The following is a 20,285-nucleotide window of genomic DNA, read 5'->3' on the forward strand; positions in this document are numbered from 1 at the left end:
CAGCAAACCACTTGTTTACTGCTCTGGCCCTGGATTAGATCATGGTTTCACTACCCCAAAAAACTATCAGTGTCAACGGATTCTCAGCTTCTGTGAAACTGGTCAGGCTGGAGTCAGGCAGGGCAAGCCTACTTCACTCAGAATTACCAGCATTTGATTTGCAAACAGCCTGCAAACACTCCTGATCATATCCTTCATCTGTAAGACCAGGTTTACAGATCAATCCCTAACTCCAGAAAGTGAAACTGCTGGAAATATTTCCACCACAGCCTACTTCACTCAGAATTACAGTATCACACAGTATCACAGTATCACAGTATCACCAAGGTTGGAAGAGACCTCACAGATCATCAAGTCCAACCCTTTACCACAGAGCTCAAGGCCAGACCATGGCACCAAGTGCCACGTCCAGTCCTGCCTTGAACAGCTCCAGGGACGGCGACTCCACCACCTCCCCGGGCAGCCCATTCCAGTGTCCAATGACTCTCTCAGTGAGAGAGTCAGCATTTACCAGCATGTGATTTGCAAAGAGCCTTCAAACACTCCTGATCATATCCTTCATCTATAAGACCAGGTTTACAGTTCAATCCCTAACTCCAGAAAGTGAAACTGCTGGAAATATTTCCACCACATCCTACTTCACTCAGAATTACAGTATCACACAGTATCACAGTATCACCAAGGTTGGAGGAGACCTCACAGATCATCAAGTCCAACCCTTTACCACAGAGCTCAAGGCTAGACCATGGCACCAAGTGCCATGTCCAGTCCTGCCTTGAACAGCTCCAGGGACGGCGACTCCACCACCTCCCCGGGCAGCCCATTCCAGTGTCCAATGACTCTCTCAGTGAGAGAGTCAGCATTTACCAGCATTTGATTTGCAAAGAGCCTTCAAACACTCCTGATCATATCCTTCATCTATAAGACCAGGTTTACAGTTCAATCTCCAACTCCAGAAAGTGAAACAGAAACTACTGGAAATGGGTCTAGGCTGGATGTTAGGAGGAAGTTCTTCACAGAGAGAGTGATTGGCATTGGAATGGGCTGCCCAGGGAGGTGGTGGAGTCTCTGTGGCTGGAGGTGTTGAAGCAAAGCCTGGCTGAGGCACTTAGTGCCATGGTCTGGTTGACTGGCTAGGGCTGGGTGCTAGGATTGGACTGGATGATCCTGGAGGTCTCTTCCAACATGGTTGAGTCTATGATTCTATGATTTTTCCCACATAAGAAGAGTGCTGCCCCATAGAAGATAAATAAGCATCAAGATTTACAGAAATGAGCATGTTCTTGTTAGCCCTCTGGAGACAAGAGTTTTCCTTCTCTCCAAAAAGCCATCAGTCACTTCAGGGGCAGACATTCACAAGCAAATCTAATTAACTTTCTAGGTCTAGAAGCATCCCCTCCCAAAGGCTGATGATGTGTCTCAGCGGGGTAGGAAAAGGAATCAACCAGGTTGGAAGAGACCTCCAAGATCATCCAGGCCAACCTAGCACCCAGCCCTATCCACTCAACTAGACCATGGCACTAAATGTCTCCTCCAGTCTTGAACATCTCCAGGGAGGACGACTCCACCACCTCCCTGGCAGCCCATTCCAGTGGCAAATCAGTCTCTCTGTGAAGAACTTCCTAGCTGGCTGGGAGGGATCTCTGAAGAATTACCTATCATGCAGATTTCTGTCTGCAAAAAAAACCCACACCAAAACAACAGTCTGCTAAGATCTGGAAGCCTCAAAATCATTTCACTTCTGCTGGGAATTTAGTTCAAAACAGCTGCATGCAAATTTTGCACAGCAAATGCTACACTGGCAAATCCTTCTCATGATTCTCATTTTTAAAGCAACAGAAGTAAACTACACAGAACTGGAGCTAGCTTTAGGGCAGCCAGGTTTACCCTGTTTTAAAATAAAAGTGGAAACAATTTGAACAAGAAGAGGGGGGGGGAAAAAAGGATTAAAATATTTGGAATATGTATGAGCAGACACACTGCCCTGCCTCATGGCTTTGTGCTGCATAAGGGGGACACAGATAGATTGGTTTAATCCTTCTAAATAGAGATCTGCTACAGATATTCCTCAAAATATTTTCAGCTGCTCTTCCAGGTTCCTCTCTCTTCCAGCCAGGAGTGAGTGAAAAGCAAAGAGACATGGAAAGAGGGTGAGCACCAGGCTGGGAATTACCTGAAAGCCCCTCACCTTTCTTCAGACCTTAAAACTATGAGAGCAGTGATTTGTCCTCCTTCTTTCACATCCCTTGCATTTGTGTTCCTGGTACCGGTGTGACCTCTAAGCTGCCTGCAAGCCTGACAGCTCTGCAAGCTCTTTAATCAGACTTCTTTTATAGAGAGCTGCCACACTGCAGGCATCAAAGGAATGTGTGTGCTGCAGCTGTTTCAAGGACTGGCAATGCGACTGCTGAGAACCCACTTGGACACTCATTTGACCATAGTTTGGACCTCTACCTGCATCAGCTCTCGACCAAGGAAAAATGCCAAGCAGGAGAGCTTGAGGAGCCTGTGGAGGCTTTTAGTCTGCTGGGCATTCTTGGCAACAGCTGCTCTGCACGAAGTTTTTTCTACTGTTGTAACTACGGGAGGGAGTACATGGGAAAACAGCTGCACTGCTGTGTTTTCCCTGGTGCCTTCTGCCAGCTGAGCTGCCCAACGTGCCTGGGAGCGCGCAGGCATGGGGCAGTGGCTGGCATCCCCTTCTGCCTGCAGCTGCGGGAGTGAGAGAAGCTGCTGATACAGATCCACTCCCACCACTCAGCCAGTCCTGCTTCTTCTTGTGGAAACTACCACCTCTTCAGTTCTGCCTGCAGAGTGGCTGGTTGTGGACATCCCCTAACCTACTTTGGTCAACCTGAGCCAGACTTAGCTTAACTGGATTAAGTAGGAGGGTTTTGCTAACCCAGTTTGATTGAAGCGGGTTAAGGGGCACTCACACAATTATCTCTACAAACACATCATGAGAAGAGGGCATTAATTCCTGGGAAAGGGCAATGGCAAGTGCCTGGGACTACCACTCTTAGTGACACAGCTAAATGAAGAGTTCACTCAAATGAGACCATGCACCTTTAGGGGTAGGCATGAATTTGCTTTGCAAACAGCAAGTTACCACTTCCTATCAGCTGCACCACGTTAGTGCTCTCACAAGAGCACACCAGGGAAGGGGAAGTGTGCTACTTTTTCACTTCAGCTAGTTGGTAGGGGTCACCTTTCAGGAACTGCTCACATCTTCATTTCTGCAGGCTGAGCTGAGAAGGAGGTAATTTCCATCTGATCTGGGATGAGACATAGCTTAGAAGTCAATTTACTTAAAAGTACCTAAAGCCCTCCTAGCCCAAATTCAGTTACAGTGCTCCAGACCACTTGGGAAGTTATCAGTACAAACATCTAATCTCACTCCCCCACGTTCTGGTGGTTTCTGCTTTCCAATTGCATCAGCCATGGCAGCAAGAATAGTGCAGGTAAACCAGCCTTAAGAACTAAAAAGCTTTCCTATTTAAAGATTAATGTAAGAAATCAATGTGCTTCCAGTGCGTGCCAGCAGATGAGCTAACTGCATCTTAAGCATGCTCAGAAATGTCACTTAATGGTGATACAAAATCTATGAGCAGTTCATGCTAAGACTGTCTGTCTGCTTCCAGAGTGCTTCAAGTGTGAGTTCATGAGCTGGCTACCAGATGTGGTGTTCTTTTCCCCAAAGGCCATCACAAGGACCTGCTATTTCATTCTCAAATCTCACCAGTCAGTGTTGTGACAGTATAGAGCCTGCTCTCTAACATATGTCTCTTGCATGACAGCACATTAATTTGAGTAAGTTATTATGCTGAAGGGAACAAACTGACCACTTAACATCTTTCTAGCTATCAAAAGCAAACAGCTTAACAAGAACACTGTCAGAACAGTGTCCAAAACGGAAAGGGGAGTTTCTGTTAAGCTCAAGTTGACAACACAGACACACAGAGGGACATCTCTCTTGCTAGTGCAACAGCTACTGACACAGACATATACAATCTCCTTCACATACAGTAAGATTAGTTTAGACCATATTAAATGATAGGGAGCTTCCTGATGGGTAAAGCAAAATCATAAATGACCCTGTCTTGGGAAATGTGGATCATGGTGTGCCCAAGGCTGAAAGCTCTCCAGTCATCCTGCTCATGGACATGTTTGGAGTGTGTTTCCTTACCTTGCAGCAAGGGCACTGGAGAAAAGGAGGGAGGAAAGTAGTGAGCACCCAGGTCTCATTCTGACTTGAAGTTTTGTGACTTGGCTGAGACAGGGCAGGGTCTCAAAATCCTGCTGTCCAGATATAGCCTTAATTGCCATGAAGTATATTTTAACAACCAAGTCACACCAATATTTAATTACCTTGTTAAGGCAGTATGAGTCTGAATCACTTCATAAGATGCTTGTGTGCAAAAGAAGCAGAAAATCAGCTTTGATGTAATTAACTATATATGGCTCAGCCTGGCAAAACCATTAGCCAAGCTGTTTAAAACATAAAACCCATAGAAAGGAACAGTATGTTTTGTGCTCCTTCAGGAGCTGTGCAGTGAAATCTCGTGGCTTGCTTTGGCATGTTGTAACCCATCCAGATGCACCAACTGCTTCTCACTGGTTCTCATGGGTACTGAGATTCAGAAACCAGTGAGATGTCCAAGACCTCAAATCTTACTGCACTCAAGATCTGCACATAAAGGCCCTTTAAGAACAAACCAAACCAAAGCAAAACATAACCCTAGGTGACTGAAGTTTGCATCAGTACAAATCCTGAATAGATTTAAACCATACACACACAAGAACAGTATATTTAACCACCATGCCCATGCCTTCTCCTTAACTTCACTGAGGACTGGGTTGAAACTATTTTGAATGAAGCAACTGGCAGCATTCCTGGCAGCAATAATTGCCTTGCAACTAACTTGTCATTAACACTCTTATAGACCTGTATAACTGTGCTGACTTTATGTTGCTTCTGCTCCAAGAACAGGATTATCATCTCAGTACCAAAGCCTCCTCTTAATTAACCTTGTTATACTTTCAAAAAGGTAAAAGATCCACTGAAGTAAACTGAATTACTCTTGATTCACAGCAGCCTAAGTGAGATCAGAGTTTGGCTTGTTGTTTCTCCTCAAATCCATAATTCAGCATGATAATGCACAATGGTCTATACAAATTTTCTCTTAGCTGGAAATGCCAGCTCATTTTATCCACCAGTATGGTGACAGATAACTATTTTAATGAATTTAATGCTCTTATCTGAGTTCCTTATCCGAGAAAGGAACATACAATTGCAAATAAGAACATGGCACCTGCCTTAGATTGAATAAAAGCATTAATGTGAACAACAGGAAACCAAATATCTAACCTTGAACGACGCTGAGCAGCTGCAGCTCCCATGAACTTTGTAGGAGTTGCAAGAACTCAAGAGATATTTTAAGCCAGAATGGAAGGTCTTTTTCTACTGTTTTCTTTCAGTTTGCCAGTTGTGCAAAGGAAGACCCTAGATAAAACACTAAAGCAATTACCATGTGGAACCCAGCTGCCTGAACATAACTACACAGAGCAGAACTTGCAGTGGCAATGCATGTAGAAACTTGATCAAAGAGAGACCATTAATCATGCACATACAGGCTGGATGAGGGGAAAAGGCCCGAGGTAAAAAACACATGAAAAATCCTTCATCACACAAATGCTTACATCATTGCTTCATAGCTTTTTACAGCCCTAAATCCAAGCTAAAAGAGACATTATCTAAGGTGGTCTTGGGAATGTAGCAAGGGTATGCAAGAAGAACTGAGGAAAGGGTAAATGAGGTTTTAGTGCATTTCAGATTTCACTTACAGGTGATGGAATGGCAGTTCAGGCCACTGGAATGATTTCTTGCATAGAAGCAAGCAGGAACCCTAGAAAAGAAAGCAAGATAAGTGTGTATGTTTTAGAAGAATTCTTAGTAACCACTGAATTATTATTGGCTGGATACCAAAGGCTCCACACACAGTGATAAACAACTGTTCATTTCATTTCACTAAACAAAAAGCCCATTGAAAGATTTCTCCTATTGCTGCGCTCACTGGAAATCACTTGAAAAACACAGGTTTGGACATACATCAATTAGAGCTTACAGCTGAATAGCTGCAGTGGACTAAGTCACTCTTCAAACACGTCAAGAAAATGTTCTGTTCTCCAAGCAGGAGGAGAACAGGAGTGAAGCAGCACACTAACCACAGGTATCAGATGTTCCCCGAGGCTCAGAAATAGCCTCTCTCTTTTTAATTGCCAAGATTTCAGCAACTTGCCCTGCTTTTGGGGGAGCTGGTGGGGGTGGTTTCACATACAACCCCCCATTTTTGGTGGCAAGCCAGCAAAAACAATCAGAATTGCCATATCCTGTCTTGCCACCAATAAAAACAGCACATTTTCAACAGTGGTGTCAGCACAATAGTATGTCAGGTCACAGAGTGAACTGGGAAAACTCAACGATCTCAGCTAAAAGAATGTGTTACTAAAACTGGTGCTGCTTTTAATTCAAGCATTGGGTTTGCCCTCAGTGCAGAGTTACAAACAGCTGAGGCTGCACAAGCATGGGGCCATAGGTAGTCGTGGTGGCAAAATCCTGAAGCCAGGAAATAAGCTATGCAGAATAATGTATCAGGCTGTGTGTAACTGTCACAGTGACACATTACATTTTCTTCAGAGGGAAAGCAAATTACAAAGTCCTCTTTCTTCCTTGCCCTGGTTGCTGCAGTTTGTCACCTCTGAAGTTGTGCATATCTAACAGTTCTAGAAGCTGCATCCTGAACTGTACATAACTGTCACAGTGACACATCACATTTTCTTCAGAGGCAAGGCCAATTACAAAAGCCCTCTCTCTGTTCTTGGCCCTGGCTGCTGCAGTTAGAATCATGGAATAGAATCATAGAATCAGTCAGGGTTGGAAGGGAACACAAGGAACAGCCATGGGCAGGGACACCCTACCTCAGATCAGGCTGCCCACAGCCCCATCCAGCCTGGCCTGAAACACCTCCAGCCATGGGGCCTCAACCACCTCCCTGGGCAACCCATTCCAGCCTCTCACCACTCTCATGCTCAACAACTTCCTCCTCATCTCCAGCCTCAACCTACCCACCTCCAGCTTTGCTCCATTCCCCCCAGTCCTGTCACTCCCTGACAGCCTCAGAAGTCCTTCTCCAGCTTTTTTTGCAGCCCTCTTCAGATCCTGGAAGGCCACAAGAAGGTCACCTGGGAGCCTCCTCTGCTCCAGATTGCACAGCCCCAACTCTTTCAGTCTGTGCTCACAGCAGAGCTGCTGCAGCCCTCTGAGCATCCCAGTGGCCCTTCTCTGGACACACTCCAGCATCTTCACATCCTTCTTGTCCCAGGGGCTCCAGAACTGGATGCAGTAGTCCAGGTGGGGTCTCAGCAGAGCAGAGCAGATGGAGAGGATCACCTCCCTGGCCCTGCTGGCCACACTTCTGCTGCAGCCCAGGCTCTGGTTGTCCCTCCAGGCTGCAAGTGCACACTGCAGGCTCATGTTGAGCTTATCACTTCCAAACCGGTGCATATCTAATACTTTAAGAAGCTGCACCCTAAACTGGATCACAGGAATAATCTGGGTAAAGGACAAAGAAACACCACAAGAGGTTTGTTTTCTAATCTCACTCTGTTACATCAGGTCCACTGCAGACACTGTGAATTATAGGGCAAATGATTGGCCACTGGCAAGCTCTTAGAACAGCTCTGGTGTCAAAAACACAGAAAAGATCCTAAACACTTGAGTCAAAATTATGATCCCTCAAAAAGCAACCCTAAGTTGCTTCTAGCTGGACAGCCCCAAACTGTGACTCCTCCTTCAGAAAGAAAATCTGCATGTCTACTTGAAAACCTGGGTCTAAATTTGGTGAGCAATGATTCCATGAAACGTTATGCATCTTACTGGGTTTCTGCCCCCCTACACCTTTCATTTGCTGTGTATTTACAACCCCTGTGTCAGTAAAACATTACCAAAAGCAAGTCCTACTCTGCTGTTAAAAACAGCTACCCAAAACCTAAGGGTGGTGGAGAAGTACTCCCAAAACCTAAGGGTGGTGGAGAAGTACTCCCACCAGACTTTGTTCTGTGTTTGGGATGACTGCTTTAACCTCTGCCAATAGCTCTACCACCTTTCACCAGAGTTCTTGGTTATTAGCTCCTCTGAAAGATGACTCCAATGTTTCTGAAGCTGGGTTCTTAGACCAAGCAACATATAGAATCATAGAATCAACCAGGTTGGAAGAGACCTCCAAGATCAGCCAGGCCAATCTAGCACCCAGCCCTAGCCACTCAACCAGACCATGGCACTAAGTGCCTCAGCCAGGCTTTGCTTCAACACCTCCAGGGACGGTGACTCCACCACCTCCCTGGGCAGCCCATTTCAATGACAATCACTCTCTCTGCCAACAACTTCCTCCTAACATCCAGCCTAAAGCCCCCCTGGCACAGCTTGAGACTGTGTCCCCTTGTTCTGTTGCTGGTTGTCTGGGAGAAGAGCCCAACCCCACCTGGCTACAGCCTCCCTTCAGGTAGTTTTTTTTTTTGGGGTTTTGTTTGTTTGTTTGTTTCTTTCACAGTATCATCACGGTTGGAAGAGACCTCACAGATCATCAAGTCCAACCCTTTACCACAGAGCTCAAGGCCAGACCATGGCACCAAGTGCCACGTCCAATCCTGCCTTGAACAGCCCCAGGGACGGCGACTCCACCACCTCCCCGGGCAGCCCATTCCAGTGTCCAATGACTCTCTCAGTGAAGAACTTTCTCCTCACCTCCAGCCTAAATCTCCCCTGGCACAGCCTGAGGCTGTGTCCTCTTGTTCTGGTGCTGGCCACCTGAGAGAAGAGAGCAACCTCCTCCTGGCCACAACCACCCCCCAGGTAGTTGTAGACAGCAATAAGGTCTGCCCTGAGCCTCCTCTTCTCCAGGCTAACCAATCCCAGCTCCCTCAGCCTCTCCTCATAGGGCTGTGCTCAAGGCCTCTCACCAGCCTCGTCGCCCTTCTCTGGACACGCTCAAGCGTAGACAGCAATGAGGTCATCCCTGAGCCTCCTCTTCTGCAGGCTGCACACCCCCAGCTCCCTCAGCCTCTCCTCATAGGGTTTGTGCTCCAGGCCCTTCACCAACTCTGCAGGCAATTCTGGAAAGAAAACTGGAAAAAAAAAGAGTCTTAAGTCCTTCTGCTATTCGTAGCCTCCACCCTTTGGTGCAAAGCCCTTTAACAGAATCGTTTAGACCACATAACACCCACCAGTTGCAATTTATTAAAGTTTGGCAGTCTAATCACTGCAGACTTTTCAGAGTTGATCCCCACAGTAACAATTATTTTCTGCTTTACCGACTCAGGGAAATTCATTCTAGTTTTTTCTCCCCTTCCATCCCCATCCACCCTTTTATTTCTATGAAATGTTTCTTCATTCTCCCTTGTGCCTATTGAGCCTTTTGTGGTCTGAAAAACCTAGTTAGTATTTGCCCATGTTGCTAGTGGAGACTGGAACAGCCTGCATAATTTGTCCCCTTACACAGAGATCTGCCCTAAGCTTTACAGTTTATTTGTTTAGCTGTTGAGGTCTGCTCAGTTCAGCAAAACGAACTTGAAGTTGTGAGTCCTTATCAGGAGCTTCTGGGCTTTCTATTTCTGAAATAAGAGAATAGAGAACTGCAATTTTTATGTGTTTCTTGTAATTGCAGCAGTTACACAAGCTGTTTAACACGGCCAGAGCTTAGCACTGAGGCTGGCTACAGTCTTGGTGCAATTAAGGAACAGAAATCACAGGTCCCTTCAGGAAACAGGATTGTCAAATCTAACTGGAGAAATCATGCCCTTTTTTTTTCTCCTCCCTTATTTCCCCTTTAGTTAGTTCTATGTAAATACTTTATACACATGCACACCTATTTGAACAGCAGGGCTCCCCAAAATGTAACTTCCTCCAAAGCCAGCAGCTATGCTTGCAGTGCCAAGCCCTGTCTCAGCATGCCTCTGAGATCACAGAACCAGAGAATCAGCCAGGTTGGAAGAGACCTCCAAGATCATCCAGGCCAACCTAGCACCCAGCCCTAGCCAGTCAACCAGACCATGGCACTAAGTGCCTCAGCCAGGCTTTGCTTCAACACCTCCAGCCACAGAGATTCCACCACCTCCCTGGGCAGCCCATTCCAATGCCAATCACTCTCTCTGACAACAACTTCCTCCTAACATCCAGCCTAGACCTCCCCTGGCACAACTTGAGACTGTGTCCCCTTCTTCTGTTGCTGGTTGCCTGGCAGAAGAGACCAATCCCACCTGGCTACAACCTCCCTTCAGGTACTTGTAGACAGCAATGAGCTCTGCCCTGAGCCTCCTCTTCTGCAGGCTGCACACCCCCAGCTCCCTCAGCCTCTCCTCATAGGGTGGCTGTAGCTGCTCCTAAGTACCCTTTCTGTTCAGCTTCCACCTTAACCATGCAGCCTGCAGGATGGGAAAACCTGAACCACACTCACTTGGAAGAAACAGCCAAGCTGACCTCACCTTCATGAGCCCCTTTCCTTCCTGGGGCCCTGGCCTCACCTCCTGCTGGCACCTCCTTGCCAGGCTAGGCTAAGCTAGGTTAGGCCGAGCCCCCCGTCCCCCCACTGGCCCGCCCACCTTTGCAGCGGCCTGTGAAGGTTTGGGCTCTTACCCAACCCCCCCACACTTTTGGAATTGCCCCAGCTAACTCAGACGGCCTCTGGGAATAGAAATGAAGCTATTTATTGTACAGCAGCAAATAGACAAGCAGCTATTTACAACAGATACCTTCCCACCCCGCGGACCATAAACTGGCATCCTGCCGGAAGCCGGTGCCCACACCTGGCCAGGCAGCGCCGGCAGCGCGCAGCCCCAGCTGACGCGGGCCGCCCCTCCGCCGCCCGCGGGGCGCAGCCCCAGCTGACGCGGGCCGCCCCTCCGCCGCCCGCGGGGCGCAGCCCCAGCTGACGCGGGCCGCCCCTCTGCCGCCCGCGGGGCGCGAACGCGCGGCTCCTCCCCGCGCAGCGATCGCCCCGACGCCACCTCCAGCTCCGCTGCGGGCCGGGAGGCGCCTGCCGGCATCCCGCCGCGCCTGCAGGGGTCGCTGTGGCAACGGCGCCGGCCGCCGGGCTGGGCTCTTGGCGCCCGATGGCGGCGCAGGCCCGGCTGGCCCAGGGCTCTGAGTCATCCGCTTCCCATTGGGCGGCAGTTGTGTGTGGGCCAATGGGAGGCGCCGGTTTGCGTGACGCGGCGCCCGCCCTCGGCGCCATCTTGCCGGCGGCAGGGGCAGCGGAGCACCGCGCCGGGCCGGCAGCGCCATGCCGCACTACCAGGCCTGGGAGGAGTTCACGCGTGCTGCCGAGAAGCTCTACCTCGCCGACCCCATGAAGGTGAGCTGAGGGACGGGCTGAGAGGCTTTCCGGGTGGGCGAGATAGGCGGGCCGGCCTCCGTTGCTCGGGATGGGCATTGCCTGGTGGCCCCGTTGCGGGCGCTTTGTGTGTGTGCTCGTGGGGGCAGGCGGTCCCCTCAGCCCCGGCCTGTTGCCCGTACTGCTCCCTGGGGCCTGTCGCGCAGCCCCCGGGAAAGGAAGCGTGAAGAACCAGCCGTGGAGACCGCTGCGGCTTCTCGCAGGGAGCTGTGCCGCACCCGCCCGGAGCCGTGCTCCCGCAGGCGGCCTCGGCGGGGGCGGCCGGGAGTAACCGGTTGGAAGGGTTCCTCTAACCGTAGTTTTAGTGGCCTACACGAAAGGTGGAAGAAGTAGCAACGGGTGGAGGTTGCTCGCTGGTGTCGCATCTTGCTCTCGAAACAGGAGAAAATTATCGTTCAGAGCCACCCGAAACGTACACGATGTTCCAGCTGCCTTCATCCATGACAGATGTCAACCTCGAGAGCCGAGCTTCTGAGACATCGTGCTTGTGCTCAGTCGACTTCTGTTGGAAGCCAGGATTAAGAGTTGTGCTGAGCAACTTGATTTGGAGATGTCCCTGCTCACTGCTGGGAATTGGACAAGATTACCTTTGAGAGGATCCCTTGCAACCCGATTGATTCTGTGAATGAAGAGTGTGTTACGAATTGTCCTTTATGAGTTGACAGTGTTTTAGGAGTGTATTGTTTCAATTTGCTTTCCTAAGAAGTATTAATTAGCTCTTGTCTGCGATGTCACTTCAGATTGGCAGATGTGAGAGGCCTTGAGCACAAGCCCTACGAGGAGAGGTTGAGGGAGCTGGGATTGTTTAGTGGTTGTGGCCAGGAGGAGGTTGCTCTCTTCTCTCAGGTGGCCAGCACCAGAACGAGAGGACACAGCCTCAAGCTATGCCAGGGGAAATTTAGGCTGGAGGTGAGGAGGAAGTTCTTCCCTGAGAGAGTCATTGGACACTGGAATGGGCTGCCCGGGGAGGTGGTGGAGTCGCCGTCCCTGGAGCTGTTCAAAGCAGGATTGGACGTGGCACTTGGTGCCATGGTCTAGCCTTGAGCTCTGTGGTAAAGGGTTGGACTTGATGATCTATGAGGTCTCTTCCAACCTTGGTGATACTGTGATGTTTGCTTTCTAAAGAACATTTGCTTTAGGGATTAATGTCATGTTACATGGTTGTTTTTTTTTTTCTGGCAACTTTATTTTAGGATTGTAGTTTGTGCAAATGTTAAAAGTAACTTAATTCTTTTTAAAAGGCATTCTAACTCCACCAAAAAAGCAGCACAGAAGGTAATGTAGGACACACATTCCTGAGAAGACTTCAGCAAAATAGCCTATTTAGCCTTCACTAAAAATAGGGGATGTGGAGGAACTGTTGGAAGTAGTGGTGAATATCTGACTTTAATTGGCCTAGGTGACCACATCCAATTGCACCTTATCTCCTGGTGATAAAATTGCCCCATTTTGCCTTTTAATGCTCTGTAACCTTTTAATTGAACAAAAGAAGGATGTCTCTGCAACCAGGAGCTGCTCTTTTCGTTTTCTGAAGCATCCTCCAAAAGGAGTCTCTTCTCATCTCTGACAATAAGCTTGTGTCTATTTGTGGCTGCATTTATATGGGCTCCAGACTCCCAGCACAAGTGCCCCCTTTTAATTTGCTGAGGAGCTTTTGTGTGTAATTTGGTTTGTCAGGAAAGTGAAAGAACTAGGCTTGTGGGAGATGAGTGTATGTTCTTAGTGGTCTGGTGAGGCTCCGTGGTGAGTAGTCTTTCCTTTTTGTGAGAGGAAATTACCTGTGGAGTCCATGCCTGCTGGTGGCAACCTCTTGCACTTTTGGATGCGCTCAGGTGAGAGAGGTACTGTTACACAGCTTGTTGTGTTTGGAGGATGACAATGCATTAAACAAGAAAGATAAATCTAGCAAGAGAATCCTCATGGAGGTAAAATTTCAAAATATATATTGTAGTCAAGGAGGTCATGTGTAAGTCTTTAGCACAGGTCTCACTGTGCAACAAAGACTGGTTCATAGTGTGAGTTGAGAATGTTCTCAGATGGGTGTCTTGCTTTGTTTCTAGTTGCTGAGGCTAGGAACAATAGATACAAAGTCTTTGTGGCCAGCTCTGCATTTAGCAGCCAGCATTTAATGCTCAGTCAGTTGCTGAGGATGTTAATTTTTATCACTGTAGCTTTGAGAACTGTTGACAATTTCAGTCCAGAGGGACTGTGGCTGGGTTAAAGGTCAGGGCAGGTGACAGCAGCAGTAACTGTTTTAGTGAGCCAAATGCATGCTTTCAGGCTTTGGATATAGCCTTGTTGAGTCTTGAAAGCAGTTTGAAAGGGCTCTTTTCAGTTCTCAGATTTTAATTACTCTAAAAGTGTTACTCTTTTTGTGTCTTCTGGTTTTGCTTGTGAAAACATCAGAACACCTCAAGTTGGTCTGGTGCAGTCATTGGGACTGTCAGGAATAGTGTGGTCAGCAGGACCGGGGAAGTGATTGTACTCTAATACTTAACACTGGTGAGGCTGTACCTTGAATACTGTGTTCAGTTTTGGATGCCTCACACAAGGAGGACACACAAGTGCTAGAGTATGTCTCAAAAAGGACAGTGAAGCTGGTGATGGGCCTGGAGAACAAACTTTGAGAAGCAGCTGAGGGAACTGGCATTGTTTAGTCTGGAAAAGAGGAGGTCGAGGGGAGACCTCTTTGCTCCCTACAGGTCCTTGAAAGGAAATTGGAGTGAGGTAGGGGTCTGAAATGTCAATGTGTAGCATAGAGCTGTCATTAACTGACATGACTCTTGTTTATCATGCCTGTCAGTGAGGCCTCTGCAGGTGCCATTGCTGTATTTACAGTGGGTTTGAGCATGCCCAGTGCTGAGCTTGCTGATGCTGCCATGATACTAGTTTAACACTCTATTTTCAAATTCCTGCCATCCTGGCTGTAAGATTAGCGGCTACCGGTGCTAAGGACCGCCACAGAGGTGGTGAAAATGTCCTGTAACTGCAACAGAAGGTGCTCTGAATTTGGGCAGGTTTCCTTCAGATACACCCTGAGAATTGTTAGCTGTAGGTGCTAATTTTTGAACCGTTTGTCATTTCAGGTGCGGGTTGTGCTCAAATACCGCCATTGTGATGGGAACCTCTGCATCAAAGTAACAGATGACGTAGCTGTAAGTACAGAATACCATTCCAAGGCTTGTCCTACCTCTCATGGACTTGCATTTTGCTGGCAGTCAACCCATTGCCTTGAGAGCACCCGACAGCTTTCTAAAAACTTGTTGAGCTCAATCTTGCCTTTCTGCTGTGTCTCTCTGTGACTGACATTGACCTGTGGTCTAACTCTGTGCAGTGGAGGAAATTCCAGTGTGCTGTATCAGCACTAACATCATTACTTCAGAATTCTAAGAAACAAGGAAAACAAGCACTACAGAAATTTTGGACCCTCTTCTCTGAAAATGCTTTATGGAGCAACAGTGGTAGTGTCTGCTGAAAAATTTTAGGAGACTCTTCAAAGTGATGTGTTTACTAGTGTGAGTGTGTTCCTTTTTATCTACTCAGACAACTTCCAAACTGAAGTTAAACTTTGTGATTTTGACATATAGAATCACAGAATGCATTGGGCTGGAAGAGACCCACAAAGATTGTCATGTCCAACTGCCCTGCAGTGAGCAGGGACATCTCCAACTAAATCAAGTTGCTCAGGGCCTCATCAAGTTTGACTGTGAATGTCTCCAGTGATGGGGTCTCCACCACACCTCTGGGCAACCAGTTCCAGTATTTCACTACCCTCACTGTAGAGAACTTCCTTCTTATGTCCAATTTAAATCTACCCTGCTCTGGATTAAAACCATTGCCCCTCATCCTATCACTACAAGCTCTTCTAAACGGTCCCTCCCCAGCATTCCTGTAGGTCTTCTTCAAATACTGAGACTTATAATGAGAGTGAATAAAAAGATTCACCTGCAGATCAGAGATCCTGTTTTCTGAAATACTGCATTTTGTCAGTCAGGCATCCATTAAAAACTCTGGAATATACAGATAACATGGAATTCTGCACTGTCCTTCCAAGGGCTGCTGTACAAGGAGATGGAGCAGCTGTGGTTACTGGTTGCCTGTGTTGTAAATAGTCTGGAAATGTGCTGAGAAGTGTGGGAGGAGTTAGGATGTGAGATGGTGGGCTGCAGAGACCAAATGTATCAGTGTCTACTGATGTGCATGCCAGCCACAGGTGCTTTGTACTAGTGATGTTACAGCTGAGTAGTTGTGTTACTGCAATCCATAGTAAGCAGCAGCAGTTGTCCTTAACATTCAGTCTTGGAAAAAATGAGATTTGTTCTTGCCAGAAAAAGTAGTCTGCTGTTGATATTTCCTGGTAGTAGAGATGTGAAGCTTCAGTAATGACACTTGTTGATGGGCTAATAGGGCTTACCGTGAGTGAGTGTGGGGCCTTGACAACAGAAGGGTTGGAATCAAGGGCAATTTAGTTGAAATCTTCAGCAGGGGAAGTTGGAGACAGGTGATCCTTGGGCATGGACTCTTGTCAGTCACAATCCTTGCTGCCTTCTAGGCACAGAAAGCTATTACAGTGAAAAGGGACAGGACATATGTTTTGGATTGGGTTTTGGTTATTTTGGTGGGGGTTTTTTTGTTGTTTTTCTAAGGGTGGGATGAGGAAGTTCTCCTTAATACTCAACATGTAGAGCTAATACAGTTGAATGCAGAAGTATTAACTTCTCTACTGTGAGGGTGCACTGGGACAGGCTGCCCAGTGAGGTTGTGGAGTCCTCTTCTCTGGAGACATTTCAAGACCTGACTGGATGCGTTCCTGTGACCTGCCCTAGGTGATCATGCTTTGGCAGGAGGGTTGGACTTGATCATCTTTAGAGGACCCTTCCAACCCCTAACATTCTGTGGTTCTATGATTCGCTGTGTTTGTAGCACCAAGCAAGCGTTGTGGGCTTTTTGTTGTTAATCAGCCTAGGTAGTCTCATTCCTACTGTGCAGGTGTAAAGACACCAAAGAAGACACCAAAGCAGTCTTTCTGGGTTAAGGCACTGGCATATTGCTCTTGTTCCTTTTCCACTTATAGGCTTGTCACATGAAGGAGTTCGTTTTTATCTTATTTATGTTCCTTATATATGACTGTCTTAGAAACAGATTTTGCTTGGAGGAGGGGAGTCCCCCTCAGTGCAAAATGTTGACCTGATTTTTGTCACTGGCAGTGTAACGTTATTTTGTCTTTCACAGTCCTTAAACTTTCAGCATTTAGGGAATTGGAAAGTAAGTCCAGGTTTAAAATCTGGTTCTATTGTTGGACAAGACAAAGAGAAGTAACAGTTTTGAACCCCAAGTTTTAGCATCTTAATTGAGAAAGAAGAAACTAGGGTAAATCCTGAACTTCCCTGTTTTCAAAATAAGCCTTTCAGAGAAACCTAAGTGTAAACACACATATGTGTATTTTAAACCAGAGCAAGTAAGTGTTGGTGCTGCCTCACAGTAATATGCCACAAATGAACATTTAAATACTTGTTTTGTGTGTTCCAAGAACAAATGTGATGTGCCTCTAACTAGGGTAAGACCAGTCCAAGTGAAACCTGATCATAAGCAACTTTCTCTTGCAGTGTTTGCTGTACAGGACAGACCAAGCACAAGATGTGAAGAAGATTGAGAAATTCCACAGTCAGCTGATGCGACTGATGGTGGCTAAGGAGTCCCGCAGTACTGCCATGGAAACAGACTGAACTGCTGAAAATCAAATGAGTGCTCCAGTCCTATTTCACTGGAAGAAAATCTCTCTTGGATTGGAACAGATACTGGGACAGGAGATGCTTCTATAGACTGAGGTGGACTGGTGACAAGTCTGAAGCATTTTGTTCCTCCCCAGGTGGCTTCAGAAAACTAGGAAAATAGATGCTTTCAATGGAAAGCTTATATTTATTTTTGGGAATTGAACAAGAAACTATTCTTACACATTAGGTATGCTAAGAGGACAAGTGAAATACTTTACAGTCTGATGGGCCACAAGCATATTTTTAGGAAGTTACTGTAAAATTTCCTCTAGATTTCATTGTGTTCATACCTTACACTGGTGTATTCTCACAGTGAGAAGTATTCTTGACCTGACATACCATAGCGTGATGACTGGATCTGTTAACTAGTTACAGTAATGATGTACATCAGTGGGTTTAGAAGAAGGGGGTTGTTGCAGAACTGAAATGTTAAAATTGCCAATATGCATTAGTACTGTCACTAGCAGGGTTTTGGCTTTTAGTATTGGTTATAAGCTGAGCAACAGTATCTGTGATGCAGTTTGTAGAACTGTTATATTGGCTAAATAATTAAACTTCTGTATTTAAAAAATTAAAGTCAAGCCTTGTTTGAATGTTACTAGAGATCAGTGAGGAACTGAGAGTTTCTTTTCTGCTTATGCAAACATTGTTACTAAAAAAAAAAGTCAGTGGCTTTTTTTCATACTTGAGTTATTTTGTACTAGCAATGGGACCTTTTACCCATCCTTGCTTCAGGCAGGACTGAAGGGTGCTAAGCCATCTCATTTAAACTGTATTATTAGCTAGAAAAGTTGGACCAGATAGTCCCTGAGGTCCCTTCCAACCTGGCATTTTGTGCTTGTGTATGAGGAAGACAAATTCTAGAAGGTGTTGTGTATTATTTTAATAGAAATAATGCAGCCAAAGCAAGAAAGACAAATTCTAAAAGCTCTGGTGTATTATCTTAATAGAAATAATGTAACCAAACCCTATCCAGATTCCTTATTTTAGCAGCTTGCGCTACTGTGCTTCTTTCAGATATTACATGTGGCAGATGAATGTCAGCCAGATGAATAAATGGATGAAAATCAACTTAATAAATACTTAAATACCACTGTCAAAAATAGACCAATGCTCCCGTGGCTTGGACTTGTTTCTCCTTACTATCTCTGGTAGAGTGATGGAAGTCTTAGTTGTGTTTCACAAAGGCTTTTTGCTTGAAAACACACTAGCTGAAAGGGAGACTTGCTTTGACTAGTTCTTGCATACTTAAAACCAGATGAATATTGTAATTGTGCTATTGGTATAAGTAGGCTTTTCCAGGAATAATGTTTAGGGTTAAACCAAGTCACAAAAGTAAAGCAGAGCTGTACAGACTTGTAGTGCCATCTATATATAACAACAAAAAACCCTACTTCAATAGATTCCTACTGTCACATAAAAGTAATTGAGCTACTCAGCAGCAGTGGAGCTCCCACACTTGCCAAGGGCTCAGGGATGAAAATCCCTCAGGCTTGAATATTGCATTAGAGTACCCTTGCAGCTGAACACTGGATGTTGCCTGTAGTTGGAAAATACTGCAGTGCCAAATTCCCAGTGGCTATTCACGTTCCTGTCTTACAGGAGTGACTGGTGAGTATGTACTTTCTGCTTTTGTAATGGATTTTGAAAGACAAATTCAGGCAGAAAGTGAAATTTTGTTCATAGTTTTAATAAGCATGTCTGGAGAAAGGCAATCAGGTTGTGAAAGAGCTGGAGAACAGGTATTGTGAGGAGTGGCTGAGGGAACTTGGGTTGTTTAGCTTGGAGAAAAGAAGGTTGAGGGGACACCTCACTGTTCTCTACAACTCCCTGAAAGGAGGTTGAAGTGACATGGGGGTCAGTCTCTCCTCCCTAGTAGCAGGTGATAGAATGAGAAGAAGTGGCCTGAAATTGTGCCAGGGGAAGTTTAGTTGGGATATTGGAAAAAAATGTCTTTGCTGCAAGAGTGGTCAGGCATTGGAACAGGCTGCCCAGGGAGGTGGAGTCACCATCCCTGGAGGTGTTCAAAAAATGTGTAGACATGGCACTTTGGGACATGGTTTAATGTCCATGGTGGTGTTGGGTTGATGGTTGGATTCAATGATCTTAGAGGATTTCTCCAACCAAAACAATTCTACGATCCTACGATGCTGCAAATAGTCCCTGACTCTGCAAATTGCTTTCTTAGCATTTGCAATGCAGTATATTAAGTAGTTGAATCCTTCTGGTCTAAAGCACTGTTCTGCAGTATGAATGATTACTACATCAAGTCATAGAAGTGAAGATTTAAGCTGTTAAGTTGGCACCTGAAATGGCTGCAGCTATTTTTGTGTGATTTTTTTGGGCATGTCTCATAAATTGGCTTGGTATGTAGGTGTCTTCTGTGAGGCTTTAGTGACCAGACAATGAAAGAGACAAGACTGTAGACAGACTTCTTATGTGGCTAAAAGGCTTAAGCTATGTACTTGAGTGGGTTTTAGAGGGGGTCCCTTGATTTGCTGGACACACTCTTCTTAATACATCCTAGGATCCCATTGGCCTTTTTGGCCACAGGGGCACATTGCTGTGCCATGGGTAACTTGTTAGCCACCAGCACCCCCAGCTCCCTCTCCACAGGGCTGCTCTCCAGCAGATCACCTCCCAGCCTCTACTGCTGCAGTTTGTTATTCCTCCCCAGGTGCAGGACTCTGCACTGCTCCTTGTTGAACCTCATCTGGTTCCTCTGTGCCCAGCTCTCAGTCTGTCCAGGTCTCTCTGGATGGCCACACAGCCTACAGCTGTATCAGCCAAGCCTCCCAGTTTGATGTCGTCAGCAAACTTGCTGAGCAGACCCTGTGCCCTCATCAATGTCATTGATGAAGATGTTGAACAGGAACAAGATCACCTCCCTGTTCCTGCTGGCCATCGTGTTTCCAATCCAAGCCAGGATGTCATTGGCTTTCTTGGCCACCTGGGCACACTGCTGATTCATATCTAATCAACTGTCAACCAACACGCCCAGGTCCCTCTCCAAGTTGCAGCTTTCCAATCACACAGCCCCAAGTCTGTACCTTACCATGGGGTT

The 20,285-nt window shown here is 46.6% G+C and overlaps 1 protein-coding gene across 1 annotated transcript; it reads left to right on the top strand.

The window, feature by feature from the left end:
- The first annotated feature begins 11,248 nt into the window (after positions 1–11,248).
- On the top strand, positions 11,249–18,326 carry SRP9 (signal recognition particle 9). The gene is made up of 3 exons (XM_064164597.1): positions 11,249–11,408; positions 14,534–14,602; positions 17,054–18,326. The coding sequence occupies exons 1-3, from the start codon at positions 11,337–11,339 to the stop codon at positions 17,171–17,173; spliced, it is 261 nt and encodes an 86-aa protein (XP_064020667.1). The 5' UTR covers positions 11,249–11,336; the 3' UTR covers positions 17,174–18,326.
- Positions 18,327–20,285: the final 1,959 nt, after the last annotated feature.

Source organism: Pogoniulus pusillus, chromosome 25 (assembly GCF_015220805.1).
Source record: "Pogoniulus pusillus isolate bPogPus1 chromosome 25, bPogPus1.pri, whole genome shotgun sequence".
Classification (NCBI taxonomy): Eukaryota; Metazoa; Chordata; class Aves; order Piciformes; family Lybiidae; genus Pogoniulus; species Pogoniulus pusillus.

Excerpts from the sequence above, each read along its gene's own strand:
- SRP9 (XM_064164597.1), top strand. The coding sequence starts at position 11,337 with ATGCCGCACTACCAGGCCTGGGAGGAGTTCACGCGTGCTGCCGAGAAG. Across the intron at positions 11,409-14,533 it reads ACCTCGCCGACCCCATGAAG|GTGCGGGTTGTGCTCAAATA; the intron begins GTGAGCTGAGGG and ends TTGTCATTTCAG. Across the intron at positions 14,603-17,053 it reads AAGTAACAGATGACGTAGCT|TGTTTGCTGTACAGGACAGA; the intron begins GTAAGTACAGAA and ends TTTCTCTTGCAG.